Raw genomic sequence first — 18330 nt, 5'->3', positions numbered from 1 at the left:
TCAAAAGCCCTTGACTCCACCATAGAAATTAAAGCAAATAAACCTTTCAAGCAGGAAAGGTTTAAACGTTTGATGATATATATTTGCAAGCAAAAACATACCATTCACCCCAACTCCCACCACGAAAAAGACCATAAAATAAAACACAATTTGAATTTACATCACATCGATATACGGCTTCAACTCAAGACGTTGTAAAGCAAAAGTGGGCATATTTATTATAGATAGATAGAGGCAGTCAATCATAGGCAGAGAGAAAAAATAAAAGTGTTTAACTCTGAACTTGAACAAGGGCAGGGAGTTGGCAGCTCAGATGTCTGGGGGAAGTGAATTCCAGACAATGGGAGAAGCAGAGGTGAATGGGCGACCACACTTTTTGTGTTTAGTTTGTTGTCCTTCCCCCCACACATCCAATTATCACGGTTGGCTACGTACGGTGCGAAAGAAGTTCAACATACATACATACTCCCACTGACCGATATTGACCAGAGGCTTCAACAGAAAGCCTTGGTTGGTGGCGCATGTATGTTGAACTTCATTTGCACCGTATGTAACCAACAGTGCTAATTGGAGGTATGAATTGAGGCAGCGTGAAGTCGTGTGAGATAAGAGGAGAGAGGGGACAGGTAGGCAGCTCTGGGCCAACAGAGGACCTTGAAGGCGGTGAGTGCGATCTTGAAATCGATCCGAGATTGTACTGGGAGCCAGTGGAGGGATCGGCGTAGTGCAAGACTCAAGCCCGAGCCATTTGGCATGGTGCAAACTCTGGGCGATCGGAGGCCACCCACACCCACCTATTAAAGAGGGTGGTGAGGGCCATCTGCATGATTTGCCGAACTTCCAGCAGGAACCCTTCATCGTCGCTCAAGTCGTAGTACCAGCAGTGCACGTAGTCGCGCAGCACGTATTGCAGAACCTGGATCGAAAGACGCACCGCACACGCTTGTGGCGCGGCACGGCAAAACACACGACACCTGCCCAGTGGCAGCAACACTTTGAGCGCGGTCGGCTTTGAGGCAGTCGTAAAAAAATGACTCAGCCGGTGCACCTCGATTAAAGCCCCTTGCGTTTAACCATGCCATCGCTGAGCAACTTTCAAAGGATGCAGCATCACGAGAGCGGACAGGATCCAAGTGAAGGGATATTCCTGTGCCACAGCAGAGCTAAAATAATCGAAATCACACCAAGGGCGCACGCATTCAATAATTGAGGCGCAATTATTCAATGCCATTTGAAAACGAGCATTAAGCCATAGCACAGCTGGAGAATGTGGTTGGCAGCTAACGGCACAAATGACGTAAAAATATTCAGCAAGGACATGTATTAACGGGCAAGGTTGAGTGCAGGTGTTTTATAGGTAACTCATTGGTAGCACTAACCTGCCGACACACCAATGACTTACATTAGCCCCATTCACAGCCGTTTGCCAAGCTTATTATTTAAACGCAGCTCGCGTGCGACGACGGCATAAATCAGCACCGAGAAGCGAGCCTCGAGCATGAAATCACGGCAGCTTTCCACGTTTTCTTCGTCAACTCTGGCTAAATGGCTCACGGAATTATTACCAACGGCTGTCCATGTAATTCACAATAAATAACTTGACAACACATGACTCTGAGTCACGCTTCCACGACTCTGCCCCTGGCTCCCATCCAAAATCAGGCCGTGAATCAACTGCAAACCTGACGTAGCTAAGCCACTTAACAGTGGCTACGACAACTCCCCCCACCCCCCCCAATGTATGTGTGTTTATTGAACTTCTTTTGCACCGTACGTAGCAAACCGTGCTAATCCGGGGGTGCGGGGGAAGGACAACAAACGAAACACAAAAAGCAGTTCTAAACAAATTAGCTTTCAATATAGGCTTACAATTGCATATCTCCGGTGGCTTCCTAAAATCGGAAGGAAGTGCTTTCCAGACGGCCGCAGAAGCGCATCTGAAAGCGCACGATGCAGCGACCAGCATGGGAAATGTCCCCCGTGTGCAAGACACGCGACGTGTGGTTCACCCCAGCGCGGTTCACCCCAGCACGGCTCCCCTGCTCCCCCCTGGCTTGTGAATCGCGAGCACGCCCTCCCAAGTGTGCCGTGGGCGCCTTGCAGTGTCACTCCCGCACAGCGACACCGCGCTTCCTGCCGCTGTGCCAACACACGCCATTTTGCAGGAGGCCCCCATCCAGCAGCGGATTGACAACGGGTTGTAAATTTGTTTGCTTCAGTTTTAAATTACCACAATTTAGTTAGAACTCATAAACGTTGCTTCAGACAAAAATCCAGGCCCATTGCTGATTTGTACATTGTTACACAATCGTGTGAATTGCCAGGTGATGTGTGTGCACAAATTGGTGGCCATGTTAAGTTGAAAATTTGCACATGGCAGCCAACGAGGAGGACGACGCCTCGCCCACAATGCACTCTGTGCGCGTAAAGATTTCAACCATTTAGAGCAGACATGGGCAAAGTACAGCCCCCGGGCCGTATACGGCCCGTTGGGCTTTTTAATCCGGCCCGCCGAACTTGTCCAAATATTATTATTAAATTAAATTTTACCTTTCTCCTGTAATGCCCCCATTTCCCCATTAGATGGCGCACTTTGACAGGGAGTGTGGTGTATAGGGCTCGAAAGGGCACATGATCTTGCAATGCATTGTGGGCCGTCAGCGCCATTTTCAGGGTTTGTTTACATTGCTGAGTTCGATACGGTGCTCCCTTCACTTTTTCGCTTTACCCTGTGAGCCCTTCTGTAAAATGAGCAGATCAAGGAAACGAAAAGTGGACAATGAGTGCCGAGTGTTTAACACGTAGTGGACAACAAAATACTTTTTCACTGAAGTCCAATCGAAGGCTGTATGCCTGATATGCCGAGAAACTGTCACAGTTTTCAAGGAGTACAACATCAGCCGTCACTTTGCTACGAAGCGTGCTAACTACGCTAGCAAGCAGTCAACGCAAGAACGGGTGGCTATGGCTCAGAGGTTGGCGGCTAATTGACAGACTCGGCAACATTTTTTTCACCGACAAACTGCGATTCAAGAGTCAACTACCAAGGCAAGTTTTTTGGTGGGATTCGAAATAGCAAAGGCTAGCAAGCCTTTCTCCGAAGGAGAGTTTGTAAAAGAATGCATGGTACAGACAGCAGACATCTTGAGTCCGGTGATCAAAAGCAAATTTGAAAAAGTCATATTCTTGGTTCTTTCGGTAAAGTCACATAGAAGAGAAACAATAAAATAATAAAAATATAAAACAATAAAATTATCACGACGTTTCGACTGCAACACAAGCAATCATCATCAGGTGTGAAAACCACATCAAGAAAATGTTTTTGACTGCAACACAAGCAATCATCATCAGGTGTGAAAACCACAGCAAGAAAATGTTTTTGCTGTGGTTTTCACACCTGATGATGATTGCTTGTGTTGCTGTAGAAATGTCGTGAAAATTGTATTGTTTTATATTTTTATTATTTTATTGTTTGCCTTCTACGTGACTTTACCGAAAGAACCAAGAATATGAATCACTGCAGTCATGAAAGCTTTAAATCAAAATTGAAAAAGTCAGTTTATCACGCAGGACTGTGACTCGCCGTGTGGAACTGATTGATGAAAATATAGCTAGCCAATTAAACAAAAAGTCTGATTCCTTTGAGTTATATTCACTAGCACTGGATGAAAGTACGGACGTAAAAGACACTGCTCAGCTCCTCATTTTTATCAGAGGCATTGACGACAGTTTTGCGATAACAGAGGAGTTTTTGACCATGGAGTCCCTGAAAGGACCAACGCGGGGAGAGGACTTGTATAACCAGGTGTCTGCTGTCATCGAAAGAATGAAGCTACCTTGGAGTAAACTTGTCAATGTCACAACGGATGGATCGCCAAATTTAACTGGAAAAAATGTTGGACTGCTGAAAAGAATCCAAAATAAAGTGAAAGAGGAAAACCCTGACCAGGATCTTATTTTCCTTCACTGCATCATCCATCAGGAATCCCTGTGTAAGTCTGTATTGCAGCTTAATCATGTCGTGAATCCAGCCATAAAACATGTTAACTTTATACGAGCAAGGGGACTTCAGCACCGTCAGTTTATTATGTTCCTGGAGAAAACTGATGCGGATCATCAGGACTTGCTGTACCACTCTCGTGTCCGCTGGTTAAGTCTGGGGAAAGTGTTACAACGAGTGTGGGAGCTGAAAGAGGACATCATCGCATTTGTGGAGTTGATGGGGAAATCTGACGAATTCCCTGAGCTAAGCGACAAGAACTGGCTTAGTGACTTTGCGTTTGCTGTGGACATTTTCACACATGAATGAGCTGAATGTGAAACTGCAGGGGAAAAATCAGTTTGTTCACGACATGTACAAACATGTGAAAGCCTTCAAATCCAAGCTCACTTTGTTCTCCAGACAAATTGCGAACAAATATTTCGCTCATTTCCCCACACTTGCCATGCAGGAAGAGGCACCGCGAAACGCAAAAAATACAGCAAATCACTTGAGGACCTGCACGGAAAATTCCGCCGTAGGTTCTCTGATTTCGAAAACAATGAACAGTCACTTCAGCTGGTGTCCTGTCCCCTGTCACAAGACTCTGAAACAGCACCACAGGAGCTGCAGTTGGAACTGATAGATCTTCAGTCTGACTCCGTCCTAAAGGAGAAGTTCAACTCTGTTAAACTGAATGACTTTTATGCTTCACTTAACAGAGCCACGTTTCCAAACCTCTGGAGGACTGCACAGAAGATGCTGACTTTGTTTGGCTCGACTTTTGTGTACGAGCAGACATTCAGCATCATGAAAGTTAATGGATCAGCACCTCAGATCTATCCTGAGAATTGCCACAACCAAAATAACTCCAGACTTGGATGCACTGGCAAAAATGGGAGATCAACAATACTGTTCCCACTGAAACTGAAAGTGATGATGTGTTGCTGCAGCGAGGTTGGAGCCAAATCTCCAACACACAGCCTGCGTGGCTGCTTTAACCTGTTAATGTAGATAATAAAGAAGTTCAAGTGAGGTAATTGGTTTGGGCGCAGGCCTGAGATGTTTTCATGATGTTTGATCAGTCACGTTACGACATGTTTTTGTATTGTTCATGTTCGTGCAATTTGTTAAATTGCCTTGCAAATAAATGCTTTGCTACCTGTTGTAGGCCAAATACTTTCATGTAATGATTTTTACATGTCATTTATATTAGTTCACACAAACACTCCATCCATCTGTTCCTGGCCCGGCCCCTCTGTCAAATTTTAGAACCCATTGTGGCCCGCGAGTCAAAAAATTTGCCCACCCCTGATTTAGAGCGTGGACCCACAGACTTAACATGCTTCAGTCAGCAGTCACACTCAAAACGAATTTTACCGTACACAGGCAAGGCCAATTTGTGTTAGAATGAGGCATTTGCGATCACGTTATATTCGTGACTTATATTGTTATCTGCATCAGTGTTCAGTCTTCAAGCTATTTGTGACCAAGGCCCAATTATCATCACTGCGAGCGAGTTAAATTTTGAAACAAGACTGCCAAGGCAACGCAGAAGACGTTTTTTATACGAAAGACCTCTTTCTCTCCCAAGCTCTGGCTTATGTAAGAAGCTCTCTGGAACAATACAATACGATATGGATTTATACAGCGGATTCTAAATGCAACCGCATCCTAAGATGCTGGAGACGAACAGTAGGCACAGCCAGAGGGAATAAAATTAAAGGAAGGTCTTGAGTCTGGAATTCACCAGGGGTAGGAAGTCAACAGCATGGATGGCTGGGGAAAGGAGTTACAGATTAAGCGGGAACTTGCATCATGTTTGGCGTGTAGTTCCTTCATTTCAGGTCACAATACACTGGAGTTATTTTGGGGCAAATGTCGCCGGCAACTGTTGCCAGAACACAATAGGGACACGATACTTGTGCTTACTTTTGCACAATCACTGTAAGCAAAATACTAAAAACATGAGCCAGTTCAACGACCAATGTGGACATTTTACAGGTCTCATCCAGCTACGATAGGGATGAAAACCACATTGTAGCCAAACCACGTGGTAGTCAAACTTTGCCCTCAGAGTGGTTGCTTGGAACCCATTTTTATTCAAGCATAAATTGGCCTTCTTTATGTGCAAGGCTCGGCACAGTAAAAAGGCCCAGATTGGCTCTGTACTTTGAATATGACTAAACCTGCACAGTAATCACTTACTATTTACTATTTATAGTTTACTAGTTAAGGCCCACTGAGCTATATATCTCTTTTTCAGAAGCGACCTGGCCACAAATGATAGCTCAACAAAGTGGCTTATCACGTGGAAATGTATAGTAGCCAAATACTCTAAACGTGTTTCTCAATCTGGGGGGAAAAACTGGAGGACCCGGAGAAGAATCCACACGACCACGGGGAGAACATGCAAACTCCAAATATACAGGTGTCAGAAACGGGATCAAACCCAAGACCTCCTGCATACCAGGCGAGGTAATTAACATCTCGCCACCCTGGCGCCAAGATTAGACTACCCTTACACAAGGATGAAAAAAATCCCGCTTCAAGTGAAGCCATCACGGGGTAAAGCGATACTCCCCTTCCACCACGGTGTTCCTAAATAAATAAGTAGGCAATTAAGTAAGTAAATAAATTAAAGGTCTGCAGCAGTATGTTGTACATGGTGGAAATGTGGTGCTGTGTTGTTCCACAACACTATTTACTTCCTCACGTTCTGGTCCCTTTGGTAAGGGGGCAGGGTGGATCTTAGTTTGGCTTAGTGAGTGGTAAGATTTTCCCCAAACCGTTTAAGAACAAGCTTTTTTTTCTTCCCAATGTAATTTTAAAAACAATTACGCACACGATTCACAGGCAGCAGCACTAATAATGGGATAACAAGCCACGGTATGCAAATGTAAACACTGCCGCTCCTCTAGTCATTTTGCATCGTATTACAGCGTGCAGCTTTCTCTTGGTTTCCAATAACACGTTACAAGGTCCTAAAGCAAAGGGCCAAGCTATTACCAGCTACAAAAACCCGAACAACGGGTTTGTGGACTTGTAAGAGAGCCAAGCTCCGTAATTAATAAGAACATCAAGAGAAAGCGAGGGAATTCATCTAAAATTCAGTGTAAGCCCGGAATATTTTACAAAAGATGCAGGCGGCTGTGAAAGGTGAGATGAAACAGAGCAGTTGGCGGCCACTCCGGCAAATCCGCAACGCGCTCCCGACGCTTGGCCATTATTGGTCGCGTCGCTCGTCTCTCAGCGTGGCAGCAGCCCAACGCTGCTGCCACTGCGTACGACGCTCAAATAATTGCATCCGTCTTCAAATTAAAGAATGCGGATAACCCCTGTCAAATAACTAAAGACTGATTTCCCGTAAGGGACAGCAATTGTATATTACTCTATTAATTTTTCACGTAGGTAAAAAAATTAATACAACTAAATTCAATCACGACGTTTCGGAGGAAACACAAAGCTTCCTTCATCAGGTGTAAAAAGCACAGCAAAATTAGTTCTTTTCATTTTTGTTTTATTGGATTTAATTTTCATTTATTTTTTTACCTACGTGACTTTACCGAAAGAACCAAAGAGTATGGATCCTTGCAGTCATGAAAACTTCAAATCTAGAGATATATATTAAACTATGTTTCCAACAAAGAGGCTTCTTTTCATCGCTTGATATGAATTTGGCAGCCCTAGTTTAAGATATTCAGGCAATGTCTGTCCACAGTGGCACCAGTGAAATTAGAACATTTAATCAAGAGTTGTTAGGCATACACTATAGTTTAATTAGTACACAATTGCACCGCATGATCTATTTCGGCAGTAAATACATTTGGCCATTTAAGATCAAATGAAAAGGACTTTCTCGGATAACGTCGCTCGCTTTGTGCCAGAATCAAGAAAAGCCACTGACGTGAGCGGAACGTCAAAAAAACGTTTACAATTTCAGATGGACCAAGACAATCAACCATATGTTTGCATTGTTACATTTAATGTACCAATAGGTTAATACAAAACAGTGTGTGGAGTCAGTGGTATGTCCTAGAATATTCAGTCAGTGGCTCAAGAATATCAGTGTCACAGTGGCTCAAGAATATCCGTGTGACTTCAAATGTGCTTGGTGCCAGTGCAAAAAAGAGAGTTGGTCCCTTGCCTAACTAGCGAATTAAAAATAAGTTTTAATGCTAGTCTCCCACGGTTCGCACAGTAAGTTAACACGAAATAATTATATTGGCAAAGGTCAAAATATCTGCCAGCATTGCCCAACGGATTGTTTGTGCAAATCTCCCGCCGTTAATAATGCAGTGCGCGGGACGAGAGTCACAATGAAAATGTCACAAGCACAAATTGTGCATTTTTTCCACATTCGCTGCAATGGAGACAGCACAGGTGCATTCCATTGTCTAGCAAGGCGACACGACCGCACCTCCGCCTCTCTCAACCCACACAAAGCCCTTGCGGCCATCACGTGCCCCCATCGAGCTTGATTTCCCACTTGCCTGCGCTATTATTGTGTATGCCGTGAAAAGGCATTCTACATTTCAACACACGCAAGTGAGCGCACACATGCACACACACACACGTACGCACACGCGCACACGCGCACACGCGCACATCGCGAGCAAGCCACAGCAGGACCAGGCAAGCAGTCGGGTGACACTCGCACAATAACTTTGCAATCGCTATTTTTTTTTATCTTCATAGCCTACACAGCATTCTCAATTACCACCTATAAAACATTTACAATTATACATTAACAGATTATCGTGTCAAATATAAAGCTTCGTGTATTCTTTAAGTGGCGCGTGCTTTAGATGCATAGCCGAGTGATCAGAGACTGCGTTGTCATCATCATCATAGTCTTCATAATGTGTAATTCACAACAAAGGAGTCATTAATGCACAATATGCAGAAACAAGTTTCACTTGTATGGGTTATAAACGGGTGATAGATATTTACGAGAGAAAAAAATGTATTAAATATTAAACCAGCTGCCGCGGTACCTATACACCCACTTATAATAAATTATGTAAGAATTCATACGGTCGTACGGCAGTACTGTCCTGCTCCCAGTTCATACACAAATGGCTATACCAAGAGACACAATATATATTAATCAAGTATCTGAATGTGACCATTCACTGATTAGTCAGTGAATGAATGAAGCATTTTACAGTTTAGTTCATTATTCACTGATACAGTGATATACACATTTAGATTGAACCAAGTAAGCACAAGGCACGCAAAGATGCATCATCGTCTTTGAGTAAAAATTATTATTATTCTGGCAATGCACCTATCGAGCAAAGCGCTTGAGAACCGATTAAATTTCATTCGCACGTGTTGAATGTAATTGCTTCACACGCTGGAGGCGCCGCTAGACGAGGCAGAATCACAAAACGAATCGATCACAATCGTGACAATTCAAACAAATCTAAAGCGGCTCGAATCTCTACATGCCTCGTAAGCAGACTCAACCAGCCGTGCGCGGACTGATCTCGGCCGACGATGAAGCAAATCGCCGAGGCACATGCATCTCGCTTGCTGACGGAGACACGGGCGGCGGGGGGGGGGGGCGACGCACCTGCTGCAGGGGCTCGTCGATGATGCTGGCGCCCGTGAGCCGGCGGTCGCCCTTGCCGGGTTTATTCTCCTGCCTTATCTCGGCCGCCACCTACGCGGCCAAGGAGACACACACCCCGCGTCAACCACCGCCAGGCACAACCGCACGCAAGGCCAACAACCGCAAAGCTTGCCGCGAAGCGATGGCGCAGCGAAAGATAACACAAGGTCCACGATATTCTTTTTGCAGGTTTTTTTTGGCTAAATAGAGCTAACCGTTGCTCGTTTTATACGTAACTCTTTCTTTCATTTCAAACATTTATTCAATAACAAAAGCACAATAATTTAAGTTCTAAATAAAAAGGTATTAGCTCTTAATTTGGTGCTTTGCATAATGTTTTCTACAGAAATTGATAGCATGGCGGTTATATGACCTCAATTTTCGTGCACCATATAATTAATTCATTACTGAGTAACTCGCAGCAAGTGCATTATAAACATACATTGTAAAGTGCAACGAATCAAAGACTTAAAAGCAGGCTTCTGTGAAGTGAACTGCAGTTAAAGACATCTTAAGTGATCTTTATTCATATTGGAAGTAAAGTAAAGCACAGCTATACACGCAGCAATGATGTTGCGCAATACAAGCGCCGAGCAGCGGGAATCCGACATCGCGATAAACCTGCACATCATGAACATTAATGTGGCATCGCATTGGATGGTGAAAAATTATATTGTTGACATCGCAAGCATGACGCATCGGCATAGCACGGCAAAATTCCTTCACTCACCGCCTTGATGGCTGGCAATACGGCGGGCAGGACCGTTTGCTCGTAGCTTTCAAGTAATTTCTCCGAATTCAGCTTCCCGTAGATAAAAATGACGCCGAGACTCCTGTTGGGGTGATGACAAGTTTGTCACGTGACGCTGTTATTTCGTTTAAATGTTTTCTGGACAACAAAGCAACAGTGTCTTAATGGCAATCGGGGATTCTTGTCTCGCTGAATATTTCCCAGCTCGTTGGCAGAATAAAGTAGGCACGTGACCAGCAGTTGCCACAGCCATAATGAGAGGTATACTGGATGCGGCATGCTGAGTGGAGATTTTAAGGGATGCTGACCTGGATAGACCTGCTTTTTTCCGCCTGAGGACAACCGCTTGTGTTGCGATCGAAACGTCATGATTGATTTTATTGTATACCTACGTGACTTTACCGAAAGAACCAAAGAGTATAAAAAAAGAATGTTTACTTTCTTTATTCCCTGGATAATCCCTTGACATTGGAGCATGTCATTTGCAAGGGTGTCCAGGGTATTTATTTTAAAGCCATAACGCTTATAATGAATGGACTTTAATGCTTACAATTATTTTTTAATAAAAGTGTCACCTTTAAAGATGCTGTAAAATAACCGTGCAAGTTACTAAGTCAACTATGAGCAGCAAGACAAAAACAGATCACTCCACCACAACAATAAAAAAAAACACAAATCTCTATTTGTATTCCAAAACTGTACAGTGTCTGGTATGGCATGCGGGCAGCCAGCAGCATATATGAACGCAGTGCATGAAGGTGCTTCAACAGAACAACACTGCATGTGTAAACAGTGCCTTCAAAACCAACTACAACGAGCAGCAATATAAAAAAACTGCTTAACGCTGACTGCATTGAAATTCCTCCCTCCTCTGGCCCTTAGAGGCTCATGTGACTCCCAATTCAAACGCCGACTCCTCCAGTCCTGAAACGATTGCAAATTGTCAAGGCGCTCCGTTGGTGTGAACTCACAAATAAAAGAGGGCATGCAATTGCACACGGACAGAATTTTGTCAATCCCCTGCTGGGTGAGGGCCTCCCCACGCCATGCGGGTCGTGGGGAAGGGGGGGGGGGTGTTTGACCATACTTCACCAAGCTGATCAGTGTGGATAGGTGGCCAGGTGGTAGCACATATGAAGGAGAACAGAAGTACAGTACAACACTGGATTTTGCTCCTCGGCTCTCTGCTGTCCACCACGCAAGCCCACGTTCTAATGCCGACATACCACCAATCATGCGTGCATGGTTGTTGCCCATCGAAACACAACCCAGGTTTACTCCTGCTTTGCTTCCGAGAACTGACGAGATAGGGCACATTCCAAGTAACTATCACACGTAAAATAACAGCTTTGTTAAAAATAATGAAAACACATTATACTGTAACATATCAGCAAAATGGCATTCAGAATATAAAAAAAATATCAGCAACGTTTGACAAACTGCTGAATGAGACAAACAATATACAATAACACTTATTCCCCACACCTCCAATTAGCACGGATGGCGAGGTACAGTGTGAAAGAAGTTCAGCATAAATTCATTCAACAAAATTGAGACCATTCGAATATTCACTTTTCATGATATCTTGTTAACCTGACAACACGCACTCCCCAGCCTCACCAAGCAAGACCACCTAAAACTGACCATAAACGCTGTAAAAAAAAGAATTACACTCTTTGACCTTTGCACTTGCACCCTGGGTTTAACCACAACGCCTTGTGACAGCCACTGTAACCAAAGGTGGGCTTTCAAAAACATAGCAAAGACCCTCGGGTGAGGCTCAGCCTCCGGTATTATCAAGCAGTCGGCACGGCTCACGAGTCAAGTGTGGTCCCGGGTGTGTGATGCTGTCCCCGTAATACAAGCACTACCGCTGCAAAACAGAGGCCACGAGCCATAAATAAGTCGGCCAGCGGCTGCACGCACAGACAAGAGGTGGTGACCAACATCTCTCTCTGCCTTCTCAGCTGAAAGCTCCCACCACATCCGCAGCAGTGGGAAAAACAACAAAGATAAATGAGCCGTACCCTTGAAGCGGTTTGCAGAATGTTGAGGCAAGTGCAACTATTAAGGTTGTACGGCGCACAAGATGAGTGGTGGTGTGACCAGCACCAAGCCCAGCTGATTTTGTATCACCCACCCACCACCCCCCTTAGTGCTAATATTTACATACCGCAGCAGGCACTCTTTAAGTCTAATTCGGCCTAGGACTGGTTTAGATAATTGCCACCGAAGTTAGCCGTGGCCAAGGAATCGGACTTGGCTCGCTGGGTTTCATTGCGCGGTGTACTAACCACCGTGCCACGACTCCACTAAACAACACGCACACACACACTAGCCAAACACTGCACATTAATAGCAACATGTAAACAGTAACCACGGACACATGACACTTTCACAAACAATACATAAATTGCAACTTCTTAAAAATTACGTCCAAATTATTTATGTGGTAAGCGCTGCATTGTTGGGTTTTCAAAAACGGTTTTCTATTTTGTTTAAAAAAAAAACAACTTAAAGAAAGTGGGATCTTTTGGTTGTTGTGTTTTCAGGGAAGGCCTAAGAGGTGTCCCGCTGAGTCGTTCCCATGGGCATGTGAGAGTGCACACGCGGGGCTGAGCTGAGCGAGACCAAGCACCGAATGCCGCGCCGCCGTCCGTCCCCACACGCACTGCCGCCAGCTGTGCCTCCTTGACGTGGCGCGAGTGTTGTCCCGTCACTTGTAGAAGCTCACTCGATGTGCATAAGGTGAACAGCTTGCCCTCGTGACACTGCCTCATGCCCCCTACCCCCCCACCGACTGTGTGAGCCAGCGTGCTAGAGGCTGCTTCGGGGCTACCTTGTCAGCACACGGCAGTGCAGCAAAAGCCATTATTGTACCGTACTTCTATGCTTCCACGTTTACGCTCACTACCTTTACTAATCTGCACTGACCATCATGGTGAAGTATGGTCGTAACCCTCCCCCCCACCACCAGCATGGCGTGAAGATGCCCTCATCCACCATGGGATTGACAAAAGGGCTATGAATGTCCATGCAACACGTATTAACGATGCACGAATTAAATATACCATACTCTGTCTTATCCACGCTTGATAACAGCATAATTACTGTGGCTACCAATAACAATGACAAGGAGGATAAAAACTCGGTCCAGTCGGAACAGGCAGTGCCAAGCCATGCGGGGCGTAGTCATTTACATAATGACGCACCTTTGCTTGGGAGTTGGGACACAACCAAGCAGCAAAGAAAAATAACTATCGACAGCATCACTCAGCCGTGAGCAATAACCGCAAAGTTGTGTGCCAAACTGTAATGCAACATTGTTCAATAACTTCACGTGTGTCACATGTCAGTGGAAAATTACATTAGGACAGTCACCCGGTGCTCCCATTGAAATTGGATTTATTAGATCTTTACAAAGTGGCGGCACGCAACTTACATCATCCATTTCGATGCAAGCATGGCCACAATACTGCAGGCTGAAAAAAAGCTACTTTATATTTGTATAAGAGCAGCAATGTCTAGACCAGTTTCCCATCCCAACTCCAGTCCTTGCATCCCCAGTCCACCTTTTGTGATTGCCAATGTTATCTGTTCATATGCAAATTAATCGACTGCACACTGCATGCACTTGAAGATTGGTAATTACGGAAAGCAGTACATTGATGGGTTGCCAGCAAGAGTGTCGAGAAACACTGATCTGCATGTATAAGATGTGTACTGGCAGTGTGCATTGTCAATTGAGAAATAACACAAATGAATTACATTAACTGCCAAAATGAGATGATAATGCACACAACCTGAGGCATCAAGAATAAATCCAAGCAGTGCTACCATCTACTGCGTGGACCAAAGTTCACTTGAAGGGATCTCAGAGGCAGCTCTGTGGTATTTGCTTCCATTGGGCCATTCTCTAACATGAAAGGTTATGCTAAAACTGAGAGAACTCTGCATTGATATTCTATCAAATGAGAGCACAACTGGGATGAAATTGGGAAGCCATTGCAAAACATTCATACAATTAAAAGAAGGAATACATCCAATCACTTACCCTGCCAAAAAGAACACCATGTAGAGGATGAAGTAAAATCCAGCAGATGGTCCGAACGTCGCGACAAAAAGCGCCAGCGTGAGGCTTCCCCATGCCGCCGAGGAGACACTGACCTGGCAGATACAATTAAAAACACGAGCGTGAGCAGGCACCGACGAGGAGTCAACAAGAGCCTCGCGGGCACGCAGTGTCAAGCGGCGCTAAGCATGGAGCGCGATAATGCTTCCACACCGTGTCCTCGCTGCAGTCAATCGCGGCATGTCCACAGCGCGTCCACAGCCAAAACACATCTACTCGGCTTTCCCGCAATACATCCACGCCACAGACATCCCCGCCGTAGCCACACCGCATCTCCCAACGTATCGCAATGCACATTATACCCACACCCACAGAGCATCCACGAGCATTGTTTTCCATTTTTTAAAGATTACATTGATGTACTTTCAAGTCATTTTGAGACAAGATGGATGTTTATAGATATTAATCAAGGATTGGAAAAATGCAAGGAACAAATTGTAATGTATTGTGTGAATGATGAGAACAGCTGCAGTGGAGAGGTCCGTGCACCGTGCGATTTAACCCAGAGTTTGATTAATCAGTGGAGAGTAATATGTACGTTCTCCTCACCAGCAAGCAAGGTGAAGAACGATCAAACTCCCCCGAAAACCAAACGGTCTGGGGAGGCCCTCATCATCTAGTGGTGAATTAATGCCGAGCTGCAAATGACGAACATGTTATTACTGCTAATTAAATCATGTTAAATACTCATACTGTAGCACATCGGCCTCCTATTCCATCTTGTCCACTCCTCTACCACACAAACACTAACTGTGGCTCTGCTGGATCATTGATAATGGGTCAATGCGACTGCAGCCTTCTTCACTTCACATGCATCACTGCTGCCAATCGGGCCATTTTCATTTCGGTTTAGGGAATACAATTAAAGTTACTGTCACATTTAGTATGAACAGAATAATAAATAAAATCAATCATCAACAATATCAGACATGGTCAATCCACTGCTGGATGAAGGCCTTCAAAGCTCTTGATATATCGGCAATTTTTAAGGGGTTTTTTCAGCAATGGAGAATAGTAAATATTCCAGCTCACAGATATTCTTAAAGTCAACGTAAATTTGTATTCATGAAAGAAAAAAGCAATACCATAAATATAGTTTATGGGCAGTTCTGTAATATGGTATGAGGTGGAACCCACATTTTGTACGTTACCTACGCTACATAGCGTTCCCATGTTCGTTTGTGTGAGCCAAATTAAAATATTCTGAAAAGCTCTGGAGCATTCGCAACAGCTCGCTGGCTTCTAGCTGATTTAGGTAAAGTGCTTGTTTATGCAAAATAAACATTCCCATGACAGGAATAAAAAAACAATGTTTGACAACAGTTCAATCACACCACAATCACGCCAATGCACACGACATCACGTCGCCATGCATTCACGCGTCCACTCTTTACATCGGTAATCACACTAATCGCTAACAGCGCACTCACACACTGCATTAAGAGTCTTTACGGTACACACAAACGCAGTATTTACTGTGAGAGGAAGTTTAAAGTTATTTTAGGAGACACTGAACATGTGTGGGTTGAGTGGTGGCGCAGTGCTTAGCACACTGCCCTGTGAACGTTAACAACTGAGTTAAATGCTCAACCATGACTAACACGTGTGGCGAATGATAACCCAAAAGGTCCTGGGGGCCCTTCCCCCCGCCGACCGACTTCACCAATCCCTGGCTACTGACCATCAGCGCCGTGAAGTATGGTCAAGCAACCCCACGATAACAACACGGGGGTGGTGGGAACTTCATGCAGCAGTGGATTTACAAGGGCTGTGCGTAAAAAAAATGTGGCAGTGCACGTTGCTATGAAATGTCACCCCCCAACCCAACCCCCACTAAGGCTGGTAAAAAAAAAATATTGTACAGGTGTCAAACTTGGCGGGTCGTGATCGCTGTGACATAATACAACACGGTGTTCGGCAAGTACGTCCTTTCACTGCAACGTTTTGTTCTTGCCAAAAGCCTCTCTGACTCTCCCTTTGCTCATGTTTAAACGTATCAGTGGAGCGTGATGCGTATCATTTGTCTAACGGGTCAGGCTGCTTGAAGTGATCCTCTGTGTAAAAAGATTTACTTTCTAATTTTTTTGTGCAAATACAGCCACACGGCATTGCTATAAAGCCGGTGTTATTTTCACGAAATCACCTTACATAACAAGATAATGCTAATACCATTGGCGTAATCTGGATGTCAAACGCTGTAATGCTCAGTAATCTGAATGAGAAGGGCCACACTCTCACCCGTGTTCATTATTATGCACAAATAGTACGCCACAAAACAAGTGATTTTTTTACATATATACAATTTTTGCATCATATTACACAACACGTGTATAATACTATATTGTTCTACAAAATTGTGTCAATCCACTGATGAATTAAGGCCTTCCTCCTAACGCCGTGTGGGTCACAAGAGGTTACTTGACCACGCCGCTCAGTAATGGGTTGGTTAAGACAGGGAGCATACACGTGTGGGGGTGGAGTACAGTACAACAATGTTACTACCACTGTGCATGGCGCTGAATACCAAATACTCTAGAGATGCATGTCACAACGAAAACGATATAATTGATAGGTGGAACAGGTGCGTCCATACATTCATAAATGCATGCGTCCCGACCACCACATGCTCACCGCATACATCGATGTAATAATGTGTACGTATTACTCTACAAAGACAAGCCTCATGGACTGTTCGGGACAAGTGACGTTCGTATAGAGTATACGATCACACAGGCTAAGACTGCAAAGTGAAGCATGCCCGACCATTTGAACAGCGCACAAGGCGAGACTCGGTGACGAGTGAGATAGGGAGACGGGCGGACGGGGAAACATGGGGACACACGGACAAGGGAGACGGGAGGGGGGGGGAAGAGATAGACAGGGAGACAATGAGACGTAGGGAGACACGGGGGGGAAAGGTGAGAGGGTGACAGAGGTACAGAAGGGCCACGGGTTTTAAAGGAAACTCGGGAGGCCGGGCGATGGGACGTGGAGACTGAGAGACAAGAGGAAGTCCGGGGAACTTGAGGAACGAGGAAGACACCAGGGGACAAGCACAGATAGAGAGACGTGGGACAAGCATCCGGGAGACCAGAGAACAGAGACACGGGGAAGGCCGGTGACCAGGGATTCCCGGGGGGGGGGGGGGGGGGTGTTCTAATAGACAGGTGAGAGGACGCCAGGTGAGAGAGGGATGTGCGTAGGTCCCGATCGGCTGCCCAACACTTCCGCACGCAGCCACACCACCACATCCACCGTACCTCGACCTATGCCTGCCACCACTGCTTTGCCCTCACCAAAGCAGCCTTGCCCTCAATAACCTCAAACACCACCGCTCATCCCGTCCTGCCCCAAAACCCCCCCGGTTGCCAGAGAGCCCAGTGCAGGGACTCCCGCGTACCCGGCAGGACCAAATCCTAAAATGTCACAAGCCAGAGAGCTACCCTCGCCACTGCCCCCCCCCACCACCAGTACCCCCATCACTCAACCCAGCAAGTCAACCCCCACGGCCAAGGGCACCAAGCACACCCACAAAGCACAGCAGCAGCAGCGGCGGCGGTGGTTGTGGTGGTGGCGACGGTAGCAGCGCTCACCTCTCCCATGGTCGCTCGCTAGGCAGTGGGAAGCCGCGGCGGGGCGCGCATGTCGCGAAGCGGGAGGCCCCGGGCCGTGAGGGCCCTGCCCGGGCTGCTGCTGCTGCTACTGCTGAGGTTTGCTGAAGCTGCTTCGCGGACGCCACTGCTGCTGCTGCTGTTGCCCTCCGCCTCCTCCATGCCGGGCCCAGCGCCGCGTCACGTGACCGCCGCGCCACGGCCCCGCCCACCGACGCAGCGCGGTGCTCCCCGGGGTGC

The 18330-nt window shown here is 45.8% G+C and overlaps 1 protein-coding gene across 1 annotated transcript in view; it reads right to left on the bottom strand.

The window, feature by feature from the left end:
• SNX13 (sorting nexin 13) overlaps positions 1 to 18330 on the bottom strand; it is a 55547-nt gene extending 37217 nt beyond the window's left edge. The window contains exons 1-5 of the mRNA XM_076066070.1: positions 18073 to 18330; positions 14402 to 14514; positions 10327 to 10429; positions 9558 to 9647; positions 795 to 916 (exon numbers count right to left, since the gene is read on the bottom strand). Of these exons, the coding sequence (XP_075922185.1) occupies positions 795 to 916; positions 9558 to 9647; positions 10327 to 10429; positions 14402 to 14514; positions 18073 to 18081 (437 nt within the window). The 5' untranslated portion in view covers positions 18082 to 18330. The remainder of the gene's footprint in view (positions 1 to 794; positions 917 to 9557; positions 9648 to 10326; positions 10430 to 14401; positions 14515 to 18072) is intronic.

The sequence above is a fragment of the Petromyzon marinus genome, chromosome 10 (assembly GCF_048934315.1).
Source record: "Petromyzon marinus isolate PM22_M1 ecotype Great Lakes invasive population chromosome 10, UKy_Petmar_22M1.pri1.0, whole genome shotgun sequence".
In the NCBI taxonomy this organism is placed as follows: domain Eukaryota; kingdom Metazoa; phylum Chordata; class Hyperoartia; order Petromyzontiformes; family Petromyzontidae; genus Petromyzon; species Petromyzon marinus.
This window is presented reverse-complemented; position numbering and strand designations above follow the sequence as displayed.